The 15678-nt window shown below is 38.8% G+C and overlaps 1 protein-coding gene across 4 annotated transcripts in view; it reads left to right on the top strand.

Moving 5' to 3' along the window:
* Positions 1-15678, top strand: part of MYO5A (myosin VA) — a 221568-nt gene that overhangs the window by 138750 nt on the left and 67140 nt on the right. For all 4 annotated transcript variants that reach the window (XM_064365693.1, XM_064365691.1, XM_064365690.1 and 1 more), the window contains exons 13-20: positions 1232-1357; positions 2659-2742; positions 6168-6329; positions 7305-7402; positions 9699-9785; positions 9874-9982; positions 12425-12636; positions 13509-13665. In XM_064365693.1, the coding sequence (XP_064221763.1) occupies positions 1232-1357; positions 2659-2742; positions 6168-6329; positions 7305-7402; positions 9699-9785; positions 9874-9982; positions 12425-12636; positions 13509-13665 (1035 nt within the window). The remainder of the gene's footprint in view (positions 1-1231; positions 1358-2658; positions 2743-6167; positions 6330-7304; positions 7403-9698; positions 9786-9873; positions 9983-12424; positions 12637-13508; positions 13666-15678) is intronic.

Raw genomic sequence — 15678 nt, 5'->3', positions numbered from 1 at the left:
AAAAGAGTAAAACCTTGTCTCAAAAAAAAAAAAAAAAAAAAAAAAAAAAAGAGAGCGGAAGAAATAATTACATTGGAGGAAATGGCAAGAGGAGACTACTCTCCATTTTATATCTTTCTGAATTATAGAAATATTTCACTATGTCCAGATGTTACCTTTATTTGGCAGATTAATTTTTAATTTTTGTGGGTACCTAGTTGCTGTCTATGTTTATGGGGGTACATAGATGTTTTGGTACAGGAATGCAATGTGTAATAATCGCATCATGGAAAATTGGATATCCGTCCCCTCAGGCATTTATCTTTTGTGTTACAAACAATCAAATTATACTCCTAGCTATTCTTAAATGTACAGTTAGATTATTATCAAATACTAGGGCTCATTCATTCTTTCTAATTTTTTTTGTACCTATTAACCATCCCCCATCTTCCCTCCCCACAACCTCCTGCTACCCTTCCCAGCCTCTGGTAACCACCTTTCTATTCTCTTATCTTCATGGGTTCGATTGTTTTAATTTTTAGATCCCACAAATAAATGAGAACATGAGATGTTTGTCTTTTTGTTTAACAGAATTTTTAAAACATACATAATAGCCCTGATATTTCAACGTGAACCTGGGAGGCTGTTATTGTTGAGATAGAGTTTTGCTCTTATTGCCCAGGCTGGAATGCAGTGGTGCGACCTCAGCTCACTGCTACGTCCGTCCGCCTCCTGGATTCAAGGGATTCTCCTACCTCAGCCTCCCTAGTAGCTGGGATTACAGGTGCCTGCCACCACACTTGGCTAATTTTTTGTATTTTTCGTAGAGACGGGGTTTCACTATTCTGGTCAGGCTGGTCTTGAAGTCTTCAACTCCTGACCTCAGGTAATCCACCCGCCTCTGCCTCCCGAAGTGCTGGGATTACAGGCATGAGCCACCATGCCTGGCTGGCTTTTGTTGTTTTTTAAAAAAACAAAACAAAATAAAACATTTATTTAATGATTCTTCATATAAGCAGGTTGAGCTGCCCCAAGATTGGGCTGGGTTGCCCACTAGAAGGTCTCAGTCATACTCTTCATTAGTAATTGATTGTTGGCCTCTAACAATGAAATATGGAAGGAATGAGCTCCTAAATTGAATTGTTAAAGTTCTTAGGTAAAGCCAAAAAAAAAAGATCTTTTGACAGCTGATGCATTAGAAGCATCACAGGATTTACCTTGTTTTCTTTCTTCCTTTTCTTCCTGAATATAGATGCCTAAAGGCACAGATGATACCTGGGCCCAAAAATTGTACAACACACATTTGAACAAATGTGCACTCTTTGAAAAGCCTCGTCTATCAAACAAAGCTTTCATCATCCAACATTTTGCTGACAAAGTAAGAAAGCTTTATATCATTTTTTCTTTTGGAATACTTAAATATGGAAAAAAAATCAATAGGAGATAACTTCTTTTTTCTTTTGCTGATGTTTGCATTCTTTAGGCCTCAAGAGACAGCGATCTTTAGTGTTGACATGTTGGTTTTCTTTTCCTTTAATCTAAATTGAGATATTTGTGAAATAAGTTTGAGTCTATAATTCTGAGATCCAGGAAACTCTACAAACTAAGTGTTTTTTTTAATAACCCATTTAGCTAAACCTGATCTCTGATCTGAATTAACATGAGATTATTTATAGTCTGTCTTTATCCCAGTTAGACTGGAAATTTACATATTTTACTGTAGAAATATGAATATGTTTTGTTATAGATTAGTGCCTTCCATTCTGGGGGAAATATTTTTTTAAATGGCGTATGTACATACTACATCTCTAAATGCCTGAAAAATTTCTGAGTCCTATGGCTTAGCTGATCTCAAGGGTTTCAGAATAGCAATTGTGGACTTGTGTCATCCCTCTGTGATTGATTCACGGGGTCCTTTCTAATAAGGCATACTGTCTTACTGCTTCACAAGTTGTATACCGTACTAAGCAAATCACAAGCAATGAGAATAATTTATATTTCAAGGAGACTGTGGTGTAGGCTTTGGGGTAAGCTTTGCAGGGTCCTTTTCAGGGATTGAGGACTTTCTAAGTCTGCCTTAATCCCATCTGGAAGCCTTGAGATGACCCTAGGGCTACCTAAAGGTTGTGTGATGCAGGCTTTGAGCCCCTCGACTGGCAGACAACTGAAGCTGCTGGAGTTTGGGAAAAGAAATAGTCCATTCTCAAGTAGTCTTAGTTTACCAAATCATACAGTATTTCCCCAGCCTTCACCTTCATCCATCACCAGCTCTTCACCTCTTTCCCCATCAGACACTCATTTGTTCCTTCTGATTCTCTCTCCTGCTGTGATTTCTATTCTAAGTGAAAAATGCCCCTGCTTGATGATGACCTAGGTTGAAAGGAGATACAAGGTGTCATCCTTGGAAGAGCTCTCTTTGGCCAGCATGGGAGAAGAGGATCTACTTATGAATCTGCTCACCTACTAACTGAGAGAATCTTTTAGGTCACAATTACTCAGCACTACCACTGTTCCCTAGGAAAAACAATATTTGAGGAGTTTTACTCTAGAGTTAACATACTTCTTACCAGGAATGGGGTTTCTTAGAAAAGATTGATAGTACCAGTTTGCTGAGAGCTGATCATATCATATCTATTCAAAAGTTTTATCAGTTAAGGAGATTTTTCCATGTGTTTTCAGGTGGAATACCAGTGTGAAGGATTTCTCGAAAAGAATAAAGACACCGTTTTTGAAGAACAAATTAAAGTTCTTAGATCAAGCAAGGTAACTATGGGTAGGCTTACTCTAATCAATGATGTATTCAAAGCATTAGCTTTTTAAAAATAAAAAACGATTTTTTAACAAAAATTAGTTTCAGTTTTTAATTTATCAAATATATAGTACTTAGTATGTTAGTCAAAGTCATTTAGCTGCATGTCAGGTCCTGTTCTAAATGTATTAAAAATGCTAGTTCATCTAATGACTCTTATTTTATGGATAAGGCACCTGAGACACAGAGACTTCATGGCTAGTGAGTTTTCAAACCAAATTAAAATCCAGGCTGTCTTGCTGAGTCTGTGCTTTTAACCCCTGTGCAATGTTTCTTTCAGTTTGATGTGAAATTATTGCCTTCACAGTGGTTCTAAACTCTCTTGTGCCTTGGTGAGAGGCCATGAGAGGAAACAGTCTTTCTGCCATGTCAGTTTGAAGGGAGGTACTAGAAACATGGCCTTACATACTCCATCTAGATGGAAACTGATCTCTGGATCGTATTGAGTGCAGTTCCAGGTGTGGCCCCAAAGCACTTTGAAATTATTTTTCTTAGGCATAGATACTAGAGACACTGCTTTCCAGAGGGAAAATAATATTCCAGATGGTAAGAGTTGTGATGGCTACACTGTACTGATGATTAGATTGATCCCTGCCTCCGTCCCTTGACCCTCTTCTGGAAAGAATGGGGAGGGGAGCATGGCTCATGTTCATCCTGCAGAGAGCAGAGTGGGAAGCCAGTTAGTTAGGTCAACAAAATGAATATTCAGGCATTCAACTAAAAATTAAAAATTTTCATATGAATTCTTCTAGATTACTTACTGGCAGTCTTTGTTTTTCTAGTTTATTCTCGAGAATCCTTTTAACTTCAGTGGAATAGTATATGAATTTTTTTTTTTTTTTTTGAGACAGAGTTTTACTCTCTTGCCCAGGCAGGAGTGCAGTGGCACAATCTCAGCCCACCTCAACCTCTACCTCCTGGGTTCAAGCAATTCTCTTGCCTCAGCCTCCTGAGTAGCTGGGATCACAGGCATGTGCCACAACGCCTAGTTAATTTTGTATTTTTAGAAGAGACAGGGCTGTGGTTTTTAGAATAAAAACATTATAATATAAAGATCACGAAGACCAAATCCCAGTTTTAGCCTTCAGAAAATAGTAGGTTGAGACCAGGTGCAGTAGTTCGTCCTGTAATCCCACTTTGGGAGGCTGAAGCAGGAAATTGCTTGAGCCCAGGAGTTTAAAACCAGCCTCAGCAATATGACAAAACCCCACCTCTACAAAAAAATACAAAAAATAGCTGGACATGGTGGCACATGGCTGTAGTTTCAGTTACTTGGGAAGCTGAGTGGGAGGATCACTTGAACCTGCAAGGTTGAGGTTGCAGTGAGCCACAGTTGTGCCGTTGTAGTCCAGCCTGGGAGACAGCGAGACTCTGTTTCAAAAAATATATAAGAGTTAAAGTGTCTAACAGGCACTGGACATTAATTGTTTATAGTTTACAGGATTGGTATGTAAGAGAAAATTTCCACAGTGCCAATCTCTAAGTATTATTTAGTTAAAGATCTTTATTAGTTTGATTTATAAATAATGATAAAAACCATGAAATTCTAGTTTTATTGCTTTGTTAAAGTAATTTAGCTGAAACAGAACATTCACAGGTTTTCATCTGATTCTTGTTCTTGTTTTGAGATAGGGTCTCACTGTCACCCAGGCTGGAGTGCAGTGATGTGATGATCACAGGGCTCACTGCAGCCTTGACCTCCCTGACTCAGGTGATCCTTCCACCTCACTCTCTCAAGTAGCTGGGACTACAGGCGCCCATCACCATGCCTGGCTAAATTTTGTCAAAATGGGATTTCACCATGTTGTCCAGGCTGGTCTTGAACTTCTGGTCTCAAGGGATCCCTGTACCTCAGCCTCCCAAAGTACTAGGATTACAGGTGTGAGCCACTGCACCTGGCCAGGTTCTCATTCTTGAGGTACCCTTAATCAGTTGTCTTTATTCTACTTAGTTTTCTAATTTGCTATTAAGTCCTTAGTCATCACAAGGTGGGTATGCATTCTGACAAATCATTTGTAGTGACTGCCAGTCTGTGTAACATTATTGCTATTGAAGTGGGGACAGTGTGTGATTTATCTAACATAGCTTGGAGGCTTCCTCTGCTTCTGGTCTTTGCTGAAACACAATCTAGGAGTATGAACTTCATAATTTCACTGCACCTGATAGAAGCCAGTATCATATAGTGTAAATGTGTTCTCTTGGAAGTACTAATTTTAGAAGATTAATGTTTGTGTTATGTGTTTTGAGTAGAACTATTTTTGTGGTAATACAGTGTGGAGTATGTTTGTGTATGTATGTGTTTTGTCTTTTTTTTTTCCTGCAGCCTTTAGCCAAACTTGCAATTTGAAAAGGAATTATAAACTTATCAGAAGGTGTCTTATTTGATATTTTTCCACCACAAAGAAATCTTCTGTTGCCATATCTAATATCAGGAAGCATATAAATAAATTTCAACTTGACTAAATACCACTAAATGTCAGTTCTACTAAATACCATTAAAATGAGTTTTAACCCTCTACTTTCTGTATAGCTGATTAATAAGGGGAAGCACAGTTCATCTACTAAGTTTATGCCTCCAATCTGTCATCTGTAAAGTAGAATCATGACAGCATCTAATTTATGGAATTGTTATGAAGATTAAATAGATTGTATTAAGGTTATTAGATAAATAATTGTAGTTGCAAATACAGCTTGACTAATTAGAAGAACTGGTTTCATTTATATGGGATGTGGCACTGTTGTAAAGCTATGTACATACATCAAGATCTTCCTTTGGATTCGTTAGAAGTCTCTTTTTAAACTTTTTTTCTATAATCCAAATTATCTTCCAAAAGTTATTATTCATAATTTTAAAAATAATATTGTAGAATTTGTTCATGATCTTTTCCTGCTGAGATTTTTAATGATTGTTTTTGAGTTTGTGCTCAGCACTTGAGTTAGTAGGTAGACAAATAAAGCAAGTGAGTAAACCCTTGATAAATAACTTGCAAACTTGGACTAGTGTTTTTGAGGTAATAAGACTTCAGTTACTATTTTTCTCATAAAATAATTATAGTTCAAACCCATTAATATGTTTAGATTTGTCATTTCCTGTGGATTAGGTTTTCAAGTCTGGGTACAGTTGTTTTGACTTTGCTTTCTCCCAAACATGGTTGTAGAATTATTGCATTTTTCTATGTTATTTTTTTTAATAGCACGTACCTCACCTTCCTCTCACATTCTTGGCTGTTAGCACAGATACTGACTCTTTCTGGAGTGTGACTCTGACAGTGGTTACTTAAGGAAGGGAGTCACTATTGCAACTTTAATATTTCTTCTGTGAAGGTTTACGTTCGAGTTTGATTTAGAATGTAATTTCCTTATTCTGTTTCTGACTCAGTTTAAGATGCTACCAGAACTATTTCAAGATGATGAGAAGGCCATCAGTCCAACCTCAGCCACCTCTTTAGGGCGCACACCCCTTACACGTGCTCCTGCAAAGCCCACCAAAGGCAGACCAGGCCAGATGGCCAAAGAGCACAAGAAAACAGTGGGGCATCAGGTGAGTTCAGGGAGCTGCTGCCACCATGCTCCTTCCTTTCTGGCTTATCTGAAATCTTAGATCTTCCCTCTTCAGCCCCCCAGGTAAGATTGTCAGTTGAAGAGAGCCTAGAGCTTTCACTGTGAGATCATACACCACCATCCACTCAAACTCTTCTCTACCCAGTTTTAGGCCTGTGACTCTGCATAAGCCTTTCCCAGAATAATTTATCTACTGCTTAATGCTTCTAGTGCATAGCATCTCTCTTAGACCACTTCATCCTTGCTTAGTTTTCTGTTTGTTTTGTCTCTGTATTTGTATGGTACCTCAGTCAGCTCCTTCAGAACAGGGCCCTTGCCTTTTTTTGATGTCTTATGTTTTCTATGAGTAGAAAATATTACATACATGCTTAGTGCCTGAACAGGGGGTTAGGGCTTGGAATGGAGACTGAGCGCTCCTCAGCTTGTTTTCCTGTGCATGGGACCCTGAGCCTGGTGTAGATAGGAACAGGGCCTGACCCAGGTCCACAGCCTCCAGTCTTGATCTTAGGTCCCTAATTTAAACCTCTCTCTGCCTATCCTTTCTCATTCTCCCACTCATTACATATACTCTTTTAAGTCATCTGCTATGTTTTCCAGTATCTTGAGCAAAATTCCCACTTTATATGATTAAATGGCCTTGAAGCAAGGTTATATTGTTAGTTACATATGACTGAGCTCATAACAGGTTTCTGTAGCTTCCTTTGGGGAAAAGGAGTGGGAGTATAGGAATTTATATTTAGTTAGAGTAAGCATTAAAATGGTAGAATTTAGGCAAATTTTAACCAAAAGCCCTAGCATTCTTGTTTTGTGGCTGCTCCTCTTCTAAAGATGGGTCAAGTTTATAAGTGGCAAAATTATCTCCATTAGTGTTATAGGAAGAGAATTTTCCATTGTTTTACATCATGTTTGACTTTGGACAAAACCTTGAAACCCCTTTCTCCCCTTTTTCATGCAGTTCAGAAACTCCCTGCACCTGCTTATGGAGACACTCAATGCCACTACCCCTCACTATGTGCGCTGTATCAAGCCTAATGACTTCAAGTTCCCATTCACGTAAGTATTTCTATACTACCAAATGAAAAAGTGTATATCTCATAAGAAGTGCCAAACCAACCAAAGAAACCAATATTTTTTTTACATTTTTATAGGGAAAAAATATTGGGGTAAGTCTTCATGTCTTGTAGAGGGAAGCCACTAGTCAGTAGATTTTTTTTTTTTTCAGTTTTTCTCCCTTTAGAGAATTTGAGAATAAATTAGCAGTTAGCCTTCTGAAGATTTGAAAAGCTGAGGTCAGCCAACCATTCTGGTTCTGTTTTCTGTTTTGAATTTGCTTCAGTTGATCTCTCTGGGATTTTTGTTGATTTGGGCATGTGGTGGAATCAGCACTGGCTGGGACAAGGCTGTTTGGCAAATGCTTACCTGCTGCTTCTCCACTGTTGAAACCATCAGAGGGTGTCTGTTTTCACCAGCACCTTCTCCTGCTTCAGATACCATGTATGAGGGGAGAATCAGTCTTTCTGGAGATTTTTTTTACAAAACAAATATTTTTCTAATTTTAAAAGTAATACATGTACATTATAAGGACAGTTTTCAGGAAATACAGAATAAGATAAAAATAAATGAAAAATCATCTGTCATACCCAGAGAGATACCTGGTATTAACTGGTATACATTGTTCTTGATTAACCATCATCCCTTCCTTCCATGCTGTGTGTGTGTGTGTGTGTGTGTGTGTGTGTGTGTGTGTGTGTGTGTGAGAGAGAGAGAGAAAGAGACAGAGAGAGAGAGAGAGACAAAAGGAGGGGGCTTGTGCTATGATTGCTGTTTAGTCCTTACTTTTAACTTAATAAGATTGTGAACACCTTCCCTGTTGGTAAATAAAAATTCACATACTCATTATAATGGCTGCAGAGTATCCAATTGTATAGACATAGTATCATTTATTTAAATTAGTTCCTACTGATGGCCATTTAGGTTGTTCCAGCAATGCTATAATAAACATCCTGTGCCAAACATTTTTGTGTATTTGTCTGATTATCTCATTGGGGTAATGTAATTCTAGAAGTGGAATTTATAAGGCAAAGACCAGGCACACTTACAAAGGGGGTAATAGCTCCCACTACCCACCCTCCACAGTGTATGAGTGCCCTTTTCCCTACCCTCTTGCCAGTTCTACTATACGAAGACTCTGCCTTAGACTGGAGGGCAGTTCTGAAGCACTGCTATCTGTCTCTTTGCTTCATCACCAAGAAGTCCTTCTAGGAAGGCTCCTGGAAGAAATGGAAAGCAAGAAGAAGCTGCTACACTTGGGCCTGTGTCCTGGACAGCCCTCAAAACCATTGCCCTTTATCACCAACCCCATCTTTCCACCACCATCAGAACATCTGAGAAGATAGCACAGGGGAGGCCTGGATGGATTGCTCAGAGCTCAACTATAAGAGTCACAGGAGCAATCATTTGGCTGAAGGGAAACCTTTCTACTTCCTCTTCAGTGCCAGTTTAACTTGAAGATGCCATTTGCCTAGAGTGAAATAAATAAAAAATGTAATACAGAACAAAAATCTTGTTCACTGATGTGGACACTATGTTTAGAACAGTAGTAATTTTTTAAAAAATGTAACTAAATGAGAATATTTTATTTGTGCTTCCTGTTAGAGAAATCTCAAGGATTGGCCAGTCTTTATTCCAGGGGAGCTCTGTATACTGAGCTAATGAATTCTGAGAGCTTCTGATCAGGCCATGCTATGAAATGAGTATGGGCAAAGTGCAAAGGAGTGTTGTGTTGTTTTAAATATGCTCAGTGGACTTTCTTTTTGTTGTTGTTGAGACAAAGTCTCACTCTGTTGCCCAGGCTGGAGTGCAGTGGCGTGATCTTGGCTCACTGAAGCCTCCACTTCCCGGGTTCAAGTGATTCTCCTGCCTCAGCCTCCCTAGTAGCTGGGATTACAGGTGTATGCCACCATGCCTGGCTAATTTTTGTATTTTTAGTAGAGCTGAGGTTTCGCCATGTTGGCCAGGCTGGTCTCAAACTTCTGACCTCAGGTGATCCACCCCCCTGGGCCTCCCAAAATGCTGGTATTACAGGCATGAACCACTGTGCCAGGCAGACTTTCTTATGAGTTTGTAGTATGAGTTGGGTAATGTTTACAGCTCTTTATTTTTACTGCTTATCACCTCCTCCCCATTCTCTCATAGTTTTCCATTTTGATCACTGCTCCACCTTCTGACTGCTTTCTTTTCTGATTTATCCGTTTTGCTCTTACAAAAGAATTTACACCCTGACTGAGGAGAGTAATTTGTGGCCAAGCAAAGTTCTTTGTGAATTTATGGCTTTGATTTTTATGTGTAGGTTTGATGAGAAGAGGGCAGTGCAGCAGCTGAGAGCATGCGGTGTCCTGGAAACTATCCGAATTAGTGCGGCTGGTTTCCCCTCACGGTGAGCCTGGCATTTTACAGATGTGAGGGGTTCTAATGGGAGAAGTTCCTAGTTCTTTAAGTAAACTCAGATAGTTTTCTTTTTATAGGTGGACTTACCAAGAATTTTTCAGCCGCTACCGTGTCCTAATGAAGCAGAAAGATGTGCTGAGTGACAGAAAGCAAACATGCAAGAATGTGTTAGAGAAACTGATACTGGTGAGAAAGATTTCACTTACTGTCATCTGAGCAGAAGGCCTTGGGGTTCTGACCTTGGAAAGCCCTGGAAACTTTTGTATAAAATTTTACTAATCCACATTATTTCGGGGTGGGTTGGGCAAGGGGCACGGTACTGTGTTTAGGATGCTGGAACTAGTGAGGATGATGGTCCACCATCAGGAGGCAGACTTTTTAGGCCTGGACCCACACTTGAGACACATCCTTCTTAGAGAGTTTGAGTGTTATTAATAAAAATGTACCTAGTACTTCTGGAAGACACTAGGCTAAATGCTGTGTGATTAAAGAAAAATAAGTCTTGTTCTCAGGTGATATAGTCTTGCTTGGAAAATAATGCATTTTAAAGACAAGTATAATATATAACCATAGTGTCTATATCAAATGCTGAATGAGTGGAATGAAAAATCAGGGGAAGGCAAAGCGACGTCCAGCTATAGGAAGGAGGGATTTTATGAAAGAGGTGTGTTTTGAATCAGGCCCTGAGAATGGGTAAGACTGTGTAAAAATGGAAGGAAAATAATATAAGAGGGAGCAAGAAGCAGGGTAAGCATAGGATTTGCTCATAAAACAGTTTTTCGCAGTGTGAGATTTGTGTATGGGACAGTAGCGAAATGGTTAGGAAATGTAGGTTGGTGTTACAGAGAGTTTTGCAGTTCAGGCTAAAGAGTTCTCAAACTTTACTGTGACCTGGAATGCTTGTTAAAATACAGATTGCTAGGCCCCATCATTAGAATTTCTGATTCAGTAGGTCTGAGGTGAGCCCAAGAATTTGCGTTTCCTGGGTGATGCCAGTGCTGTCTGAGGACTACATTTTGAGAACTACTGATCTTGGTCTTAGAGAATTAAAGATTAATGAAAATTTTTTTTTAATATTTTCACTTGTTAACACTAGCCTAGATGGATTACCTCACTTTGAGCTAGTTGATCATAATTATTAGCTGTGGACTGCTTGTAATGCCCCTTTTTTGTTAATAATATTTTTTCCTTGAAAGAGCTAAGGCTACTTCCTCAGTAATATTTTTTTAAAACTGGGGCTTTTCAAGTTTGGCCCAATTCCCTTCTAACCTGGCTTCAGGTGGGAATATAGAGCAGAAATAGGAACAGGCCTATGCCTGGTCCCCTCACCCAGGCCACTTCAGGCCTAATCAGGGCTTTGCAGGGAATTTAGGCATAGGCTGAAAGATGGAAGCAGGATTGGTATGAGGTGTGAAGTAGCTCAGGAGAAAGGACCACTTTTCTAGCTAGGGTTCCTATGTAAATTTTATTGATTAAAATTGAAATAATTTTAGATTTTTTAGTTATATGTGGATGTTTTTGATTTTGGAGTATCATGTATGAGATATGATGAGATACCTACTTATAGGGAAAAATGATTTTCTCTGTTTTCACTTAGAATTTCAGATCACATGGCTGGGCGTGGTGGCTTATGCCTGTAATCCTAGCACTTTGGGAGGCTTGGGCAGACTGCTTGAGGCCCAGAGTTTGGGTCATGCTGGCCAATATAGTGAAACCCCATCTCCACTAAAAATACAAAAATTAGCTGGACGTGGTGGTCCATGCCTGTAATCCCAGCTACTCAGGAGGCTGAAGCAGGAGAATCACTTGAACCCAGAAGGCGGAGGCTGCAGTGAGCCAAGATCACGCCACTGTACTCCAGCCTGGGACGCAGAGCGAGACGCCAACTCAAAAAAAAAAAAAAAAAAAGAATTTCAGATCACAGTAATGATTCTTATACATAAATTCCATTCTTTGGTGCAGGAATGGTTAATGATTTGCATACTTCTAGATAAGGTGAATCACAATGTAATATAAATAATTATATTTCTGTAAAAGGAGTTTGAAATTTGTAGGATTTTAAGCATATTTATGGAGTTTTGTTACTTTGTTTTCAGATATTATTGATAAAGCCAAGGGATAACTGTTTAGAAATGTACTCAATATGAATACTCAAGGATTTTGGTTTTTGGTTTTTTAATTTTATTTCATATGCATTTCTTCCTGCCTTATTCTTCACACTGGTGTTTTTGTCCCTTCAGCTTTCTCATGGAATATACAGCCCGATGTAATCCTTACAGCCTGGGTCAGTCAGAGAGAGTCAGCATCTCCATTTCCTTGAGATGTTTAAAACACAAACAAGCAAATAATAGCTGCCTATAACCCACAACCAAGTTTTGGGCCTCAGATAATAATTCCAGGTAGAATAATTCTGGAAAATAACTCTTAAACTGCAGTTTTTCTTGAAATCCCTTCTGTTTGCTCAACTTGCAAAGGATTAAAAATCTGGTTCCATTAGTTAATTGTGACGTAGCCCAAGTTTTAGCTGATAGATTAATTCCTTTACCGATTCTGCTTTTAGACATTTTTTCTTTTAAATTTCATTTATATGATTATTATTTCTGAATATACAATTTCTTCCAAAAATAGGACAAGGACAAATACCAGTTTGGTAAGACAAAGATCTTTTTCCGTGCCGGTCAAGTAGCCTATCTAGAAAAATTAAGAGCAGACAAACTGAGGGCTGCCTGCATCCGGATCCAGAAGACCATCCGAGGGTGGCTGCTGAGAAAGAAGTACCTACGCATGCGGAAGGCAGCCATCACCGTGCAGAGATATGTGAGGGGCTACCAGGCCCGATGGTAGGTCTCATGGTGACATATTAGGGTGCCCATCTAATTCACTGTCCAACCAAGGACAGTTTTGAGTGGTCACCATAACTGAAAAGATAACACCTCACCTTTTCTTAGTTCCAAGGAACAACAAATTAACTCATAGGACAGCTAAATAGAATAAAATTCACTCAGCCTTATGAATGATTCAGATTTATCTTCAAAACATTTACAAACTGCTGCCTATTTAATGTCCTCAAAATTTTTATTTTTGGTATTTTTATATTGAGCTTGAGGAAATTGTATATAGATTAAGATAGTCATGAATATGAGCTAGTTAATAATGACTACACTGAAGAATTTTGGGGAGCAGTTAACTGAGATGGTCTTGAAGAGAATTACACTTTAGTGTGATTACATATTAGGTTGATTTTAATTGAGAAGTATAAGTAGAAATGAATTAATGAACTTATACGCTAATAGATTCAGGAAAAATATGGTACATTAGTAATGGCTAGATCCAAGAAAGCTGGTGATAACTAAGTGTGAAGTTACTGTGTATGTTATATAAAGAGGACATAGTAATGGATCCTATTGCAGAAAGAATGAACTTTTTTGAATTTCACTTTCTTGTAAAATCTGGCAATGTGGGCCATCCTACTTTTCAGGATAAGGGAGGGCTCAAATGAGATAATAAATGAAAAAGAACTTTGGGAAACTATAAATTGCTGTACAAATGTAAGTAAATATAAATGTTGACTTATCATGCACATTATTAGAATAATACAATAGAGGTACTACTTTTAATGCCTAAAACAGTGACACTCTTTACATTTCTATAATATGTATTCCTGTGTTTTTTTTCTGATGAGTGACAACACACTGTTATTTTCTTTGGCCAGCTATGCTAAGTTTCTGCGCAGAACCAAGGCAGCAACTATCATTCAAAAGTACTGGCGTATGTATGTGGTCTGCAGGAGGTATAAGATTAAACGAGCTGCCACTATCGTTCTTCAGTCTTATTTGCGAGGCTACTTGGCCAGAAATAGGTATCGCAAGGTGAGGCATTATTTTCAACTTTGTTTATTCATTCTATTAGCATTAAACAAATTCCACTTCTATATAGAGTACCACAGGGGCTACGATGAACATAGGAACTGTATGGAGACAACCAGCAATTGAAATGCGTGTTTATTTATTTAAAAAAAAATTTTTTTTTGGAAACAGGATCTTGCTCTGTCACCCTGGCTGGGGTGCATTGGTACAGTCATAGCTCAACTGCAGCCTCAAACTCCTGGCCTCAAACAGTCCTCCCACCATGGCCTCCCAAAGTGCTGAGATTACAGGTGTGAGCCACTGTGTGCATGCCCAGCCTGAAATGCATTTTAAAATTCTAAATAATCACATATATTTATTAACAAAACAATAGGGAAAAAACATTTACCTCTTTTTTCTCTTTGTTTATATAATTTGAAAAAAAATTAGTTTCCTTTGGCTACTGTAATAAATTATCATAAACTTGGTACCTTAAAACAACTAAAATTTATTCTCTCAGAGTTCTGGAGACCAAAAGTCCAAAATCATTATCACTGGGGCAAAATCAAGTTTTCATCAGGCTGCTGTCCCTCCAGAAGCTCCAGGAAAGAATCCATTCCTTGCCTCTTGCAGCTTCTGGTTGCTGCCAGCATTCCTGTGCTTGTGGCCACATCAGTCCAGTCTCTGTCTCTGTCTTTACAGCATTTTCTCCTTTGTGTATCTGACTTCTTTTCTACTGTCTGCCTCTTATAAGAATAATTCAGATAGCATTTAGGTTCTACCATGTAATCCAGGATAATCCTCTCGTCTGAAGATCCTTAACCTAATCATGTCTGCAAAGGCCCTTTTTCTGAGTAAGTTAACATTTGCAGGTTCCAGGGATTAGCACCTAATTTCCTTGGGGCCCACCGTTTAGATGACTACAGAGAACTCTGAATAGGTAGAATATATGACAAACAGGTTGAAGATTATTTCAAGAATGAGACAACCTTGAGAGAATTTTCCATGGTCAAGAGGAGACAAAGTATAACATTAATGCAGTTAAAATTGTATTGACAGGTATGATGCACCAAAATTTTTGACAAATAATCTTAAATCTAGCAATAATTAACATGGTCACCAGAGTAATTTTAATTATCACCTGTGACCATTGAACAATTTTTATCTCTCATTTTAGCAAGATTTGGAGTCTGTCCTATAGAGTATATTTCAAATAAGTGACAAATACAATCCTGGATATTAGAGGTCTGTGGATAGCACCATTAGAAGGAGCGTTAATAGGGTGATTTGGGTCTCTTATCACAGGCAGTATATGGGTGTGACCTAGGCTCTATTTATTTATTTTTCATTTATTTTACTTTTTTTTTTTTTTTTTTTTTTTGAGACGGAGTTTCGCTCTTGTTACCCAGGCTGGAGTGCAATGGCGTGATCTCGGCTCACCGCAACCTCCGCCTCTTGGGTTCAGGCAATTCTCCTGCCTCAGCCTCCTGAGTAGCTGGGATTACAGGCACGCACCACCATGCCCAGCTAATTTTTTGTATTTTTTTTTAGTAGAGACGGGGTTTCACCATGTTGACCAGGATGGTCTCGATCTCTTGACCTCGTGATCCACCCGCCTCGGCCTCCCAAAGTGCTGGGATTACAGGCATGAGCCACCGCGCCCGGCCTCATTTATTTTACTTTTTTATTTGAAGTATTTTAGACAACAAAAAAATTGAAACTGATGAGGTTTGAATGAGTGTATTTAATAGCTGTGTTTTGAAGATAGCTACTCCACATCTTTCTTTCTGCTCACCTCTCCTTTATGAGGTCTCATACTCTTTCTATATAAGCATGAGATTTTAGGGAAGGAAGAGGTTTGAAGTTGGCTTTTCAGATACACCAAACTAGTTAAACCTTCCTATGTTCCTCAGTACTCTCCTTAGGAACATCTGAATTGGGTTTTGAGCCATTGGTTTAGCAGTAGCAGTTTCCAGCCAGCTCAGGCTTCCACTGTGACTGGACAGGGTGGAGGTGGCAGCGTAGAGGCTTGCTCAC

The sequence above is a fragment of the Aotus nancymaae genome, unplaced genomic scaffold (genome assembly GCF_030222135.1).
Source record: "Aotus nancymaae isolate 86718 unplaced genomic scaffold, 86718_ANA_hifiasm-v0.15.2.pri h1tg000062l, whole genome shotgun sequence".
Lineage (NCBI taxonomy): Eukaryota > Metazoa > Chordata > Mammalia > Primates > Aotidae > Aotus > Aotus nancymaae.
This window is presented reverse-complemented; position numbering and strand designations above follow the sequence as displayed.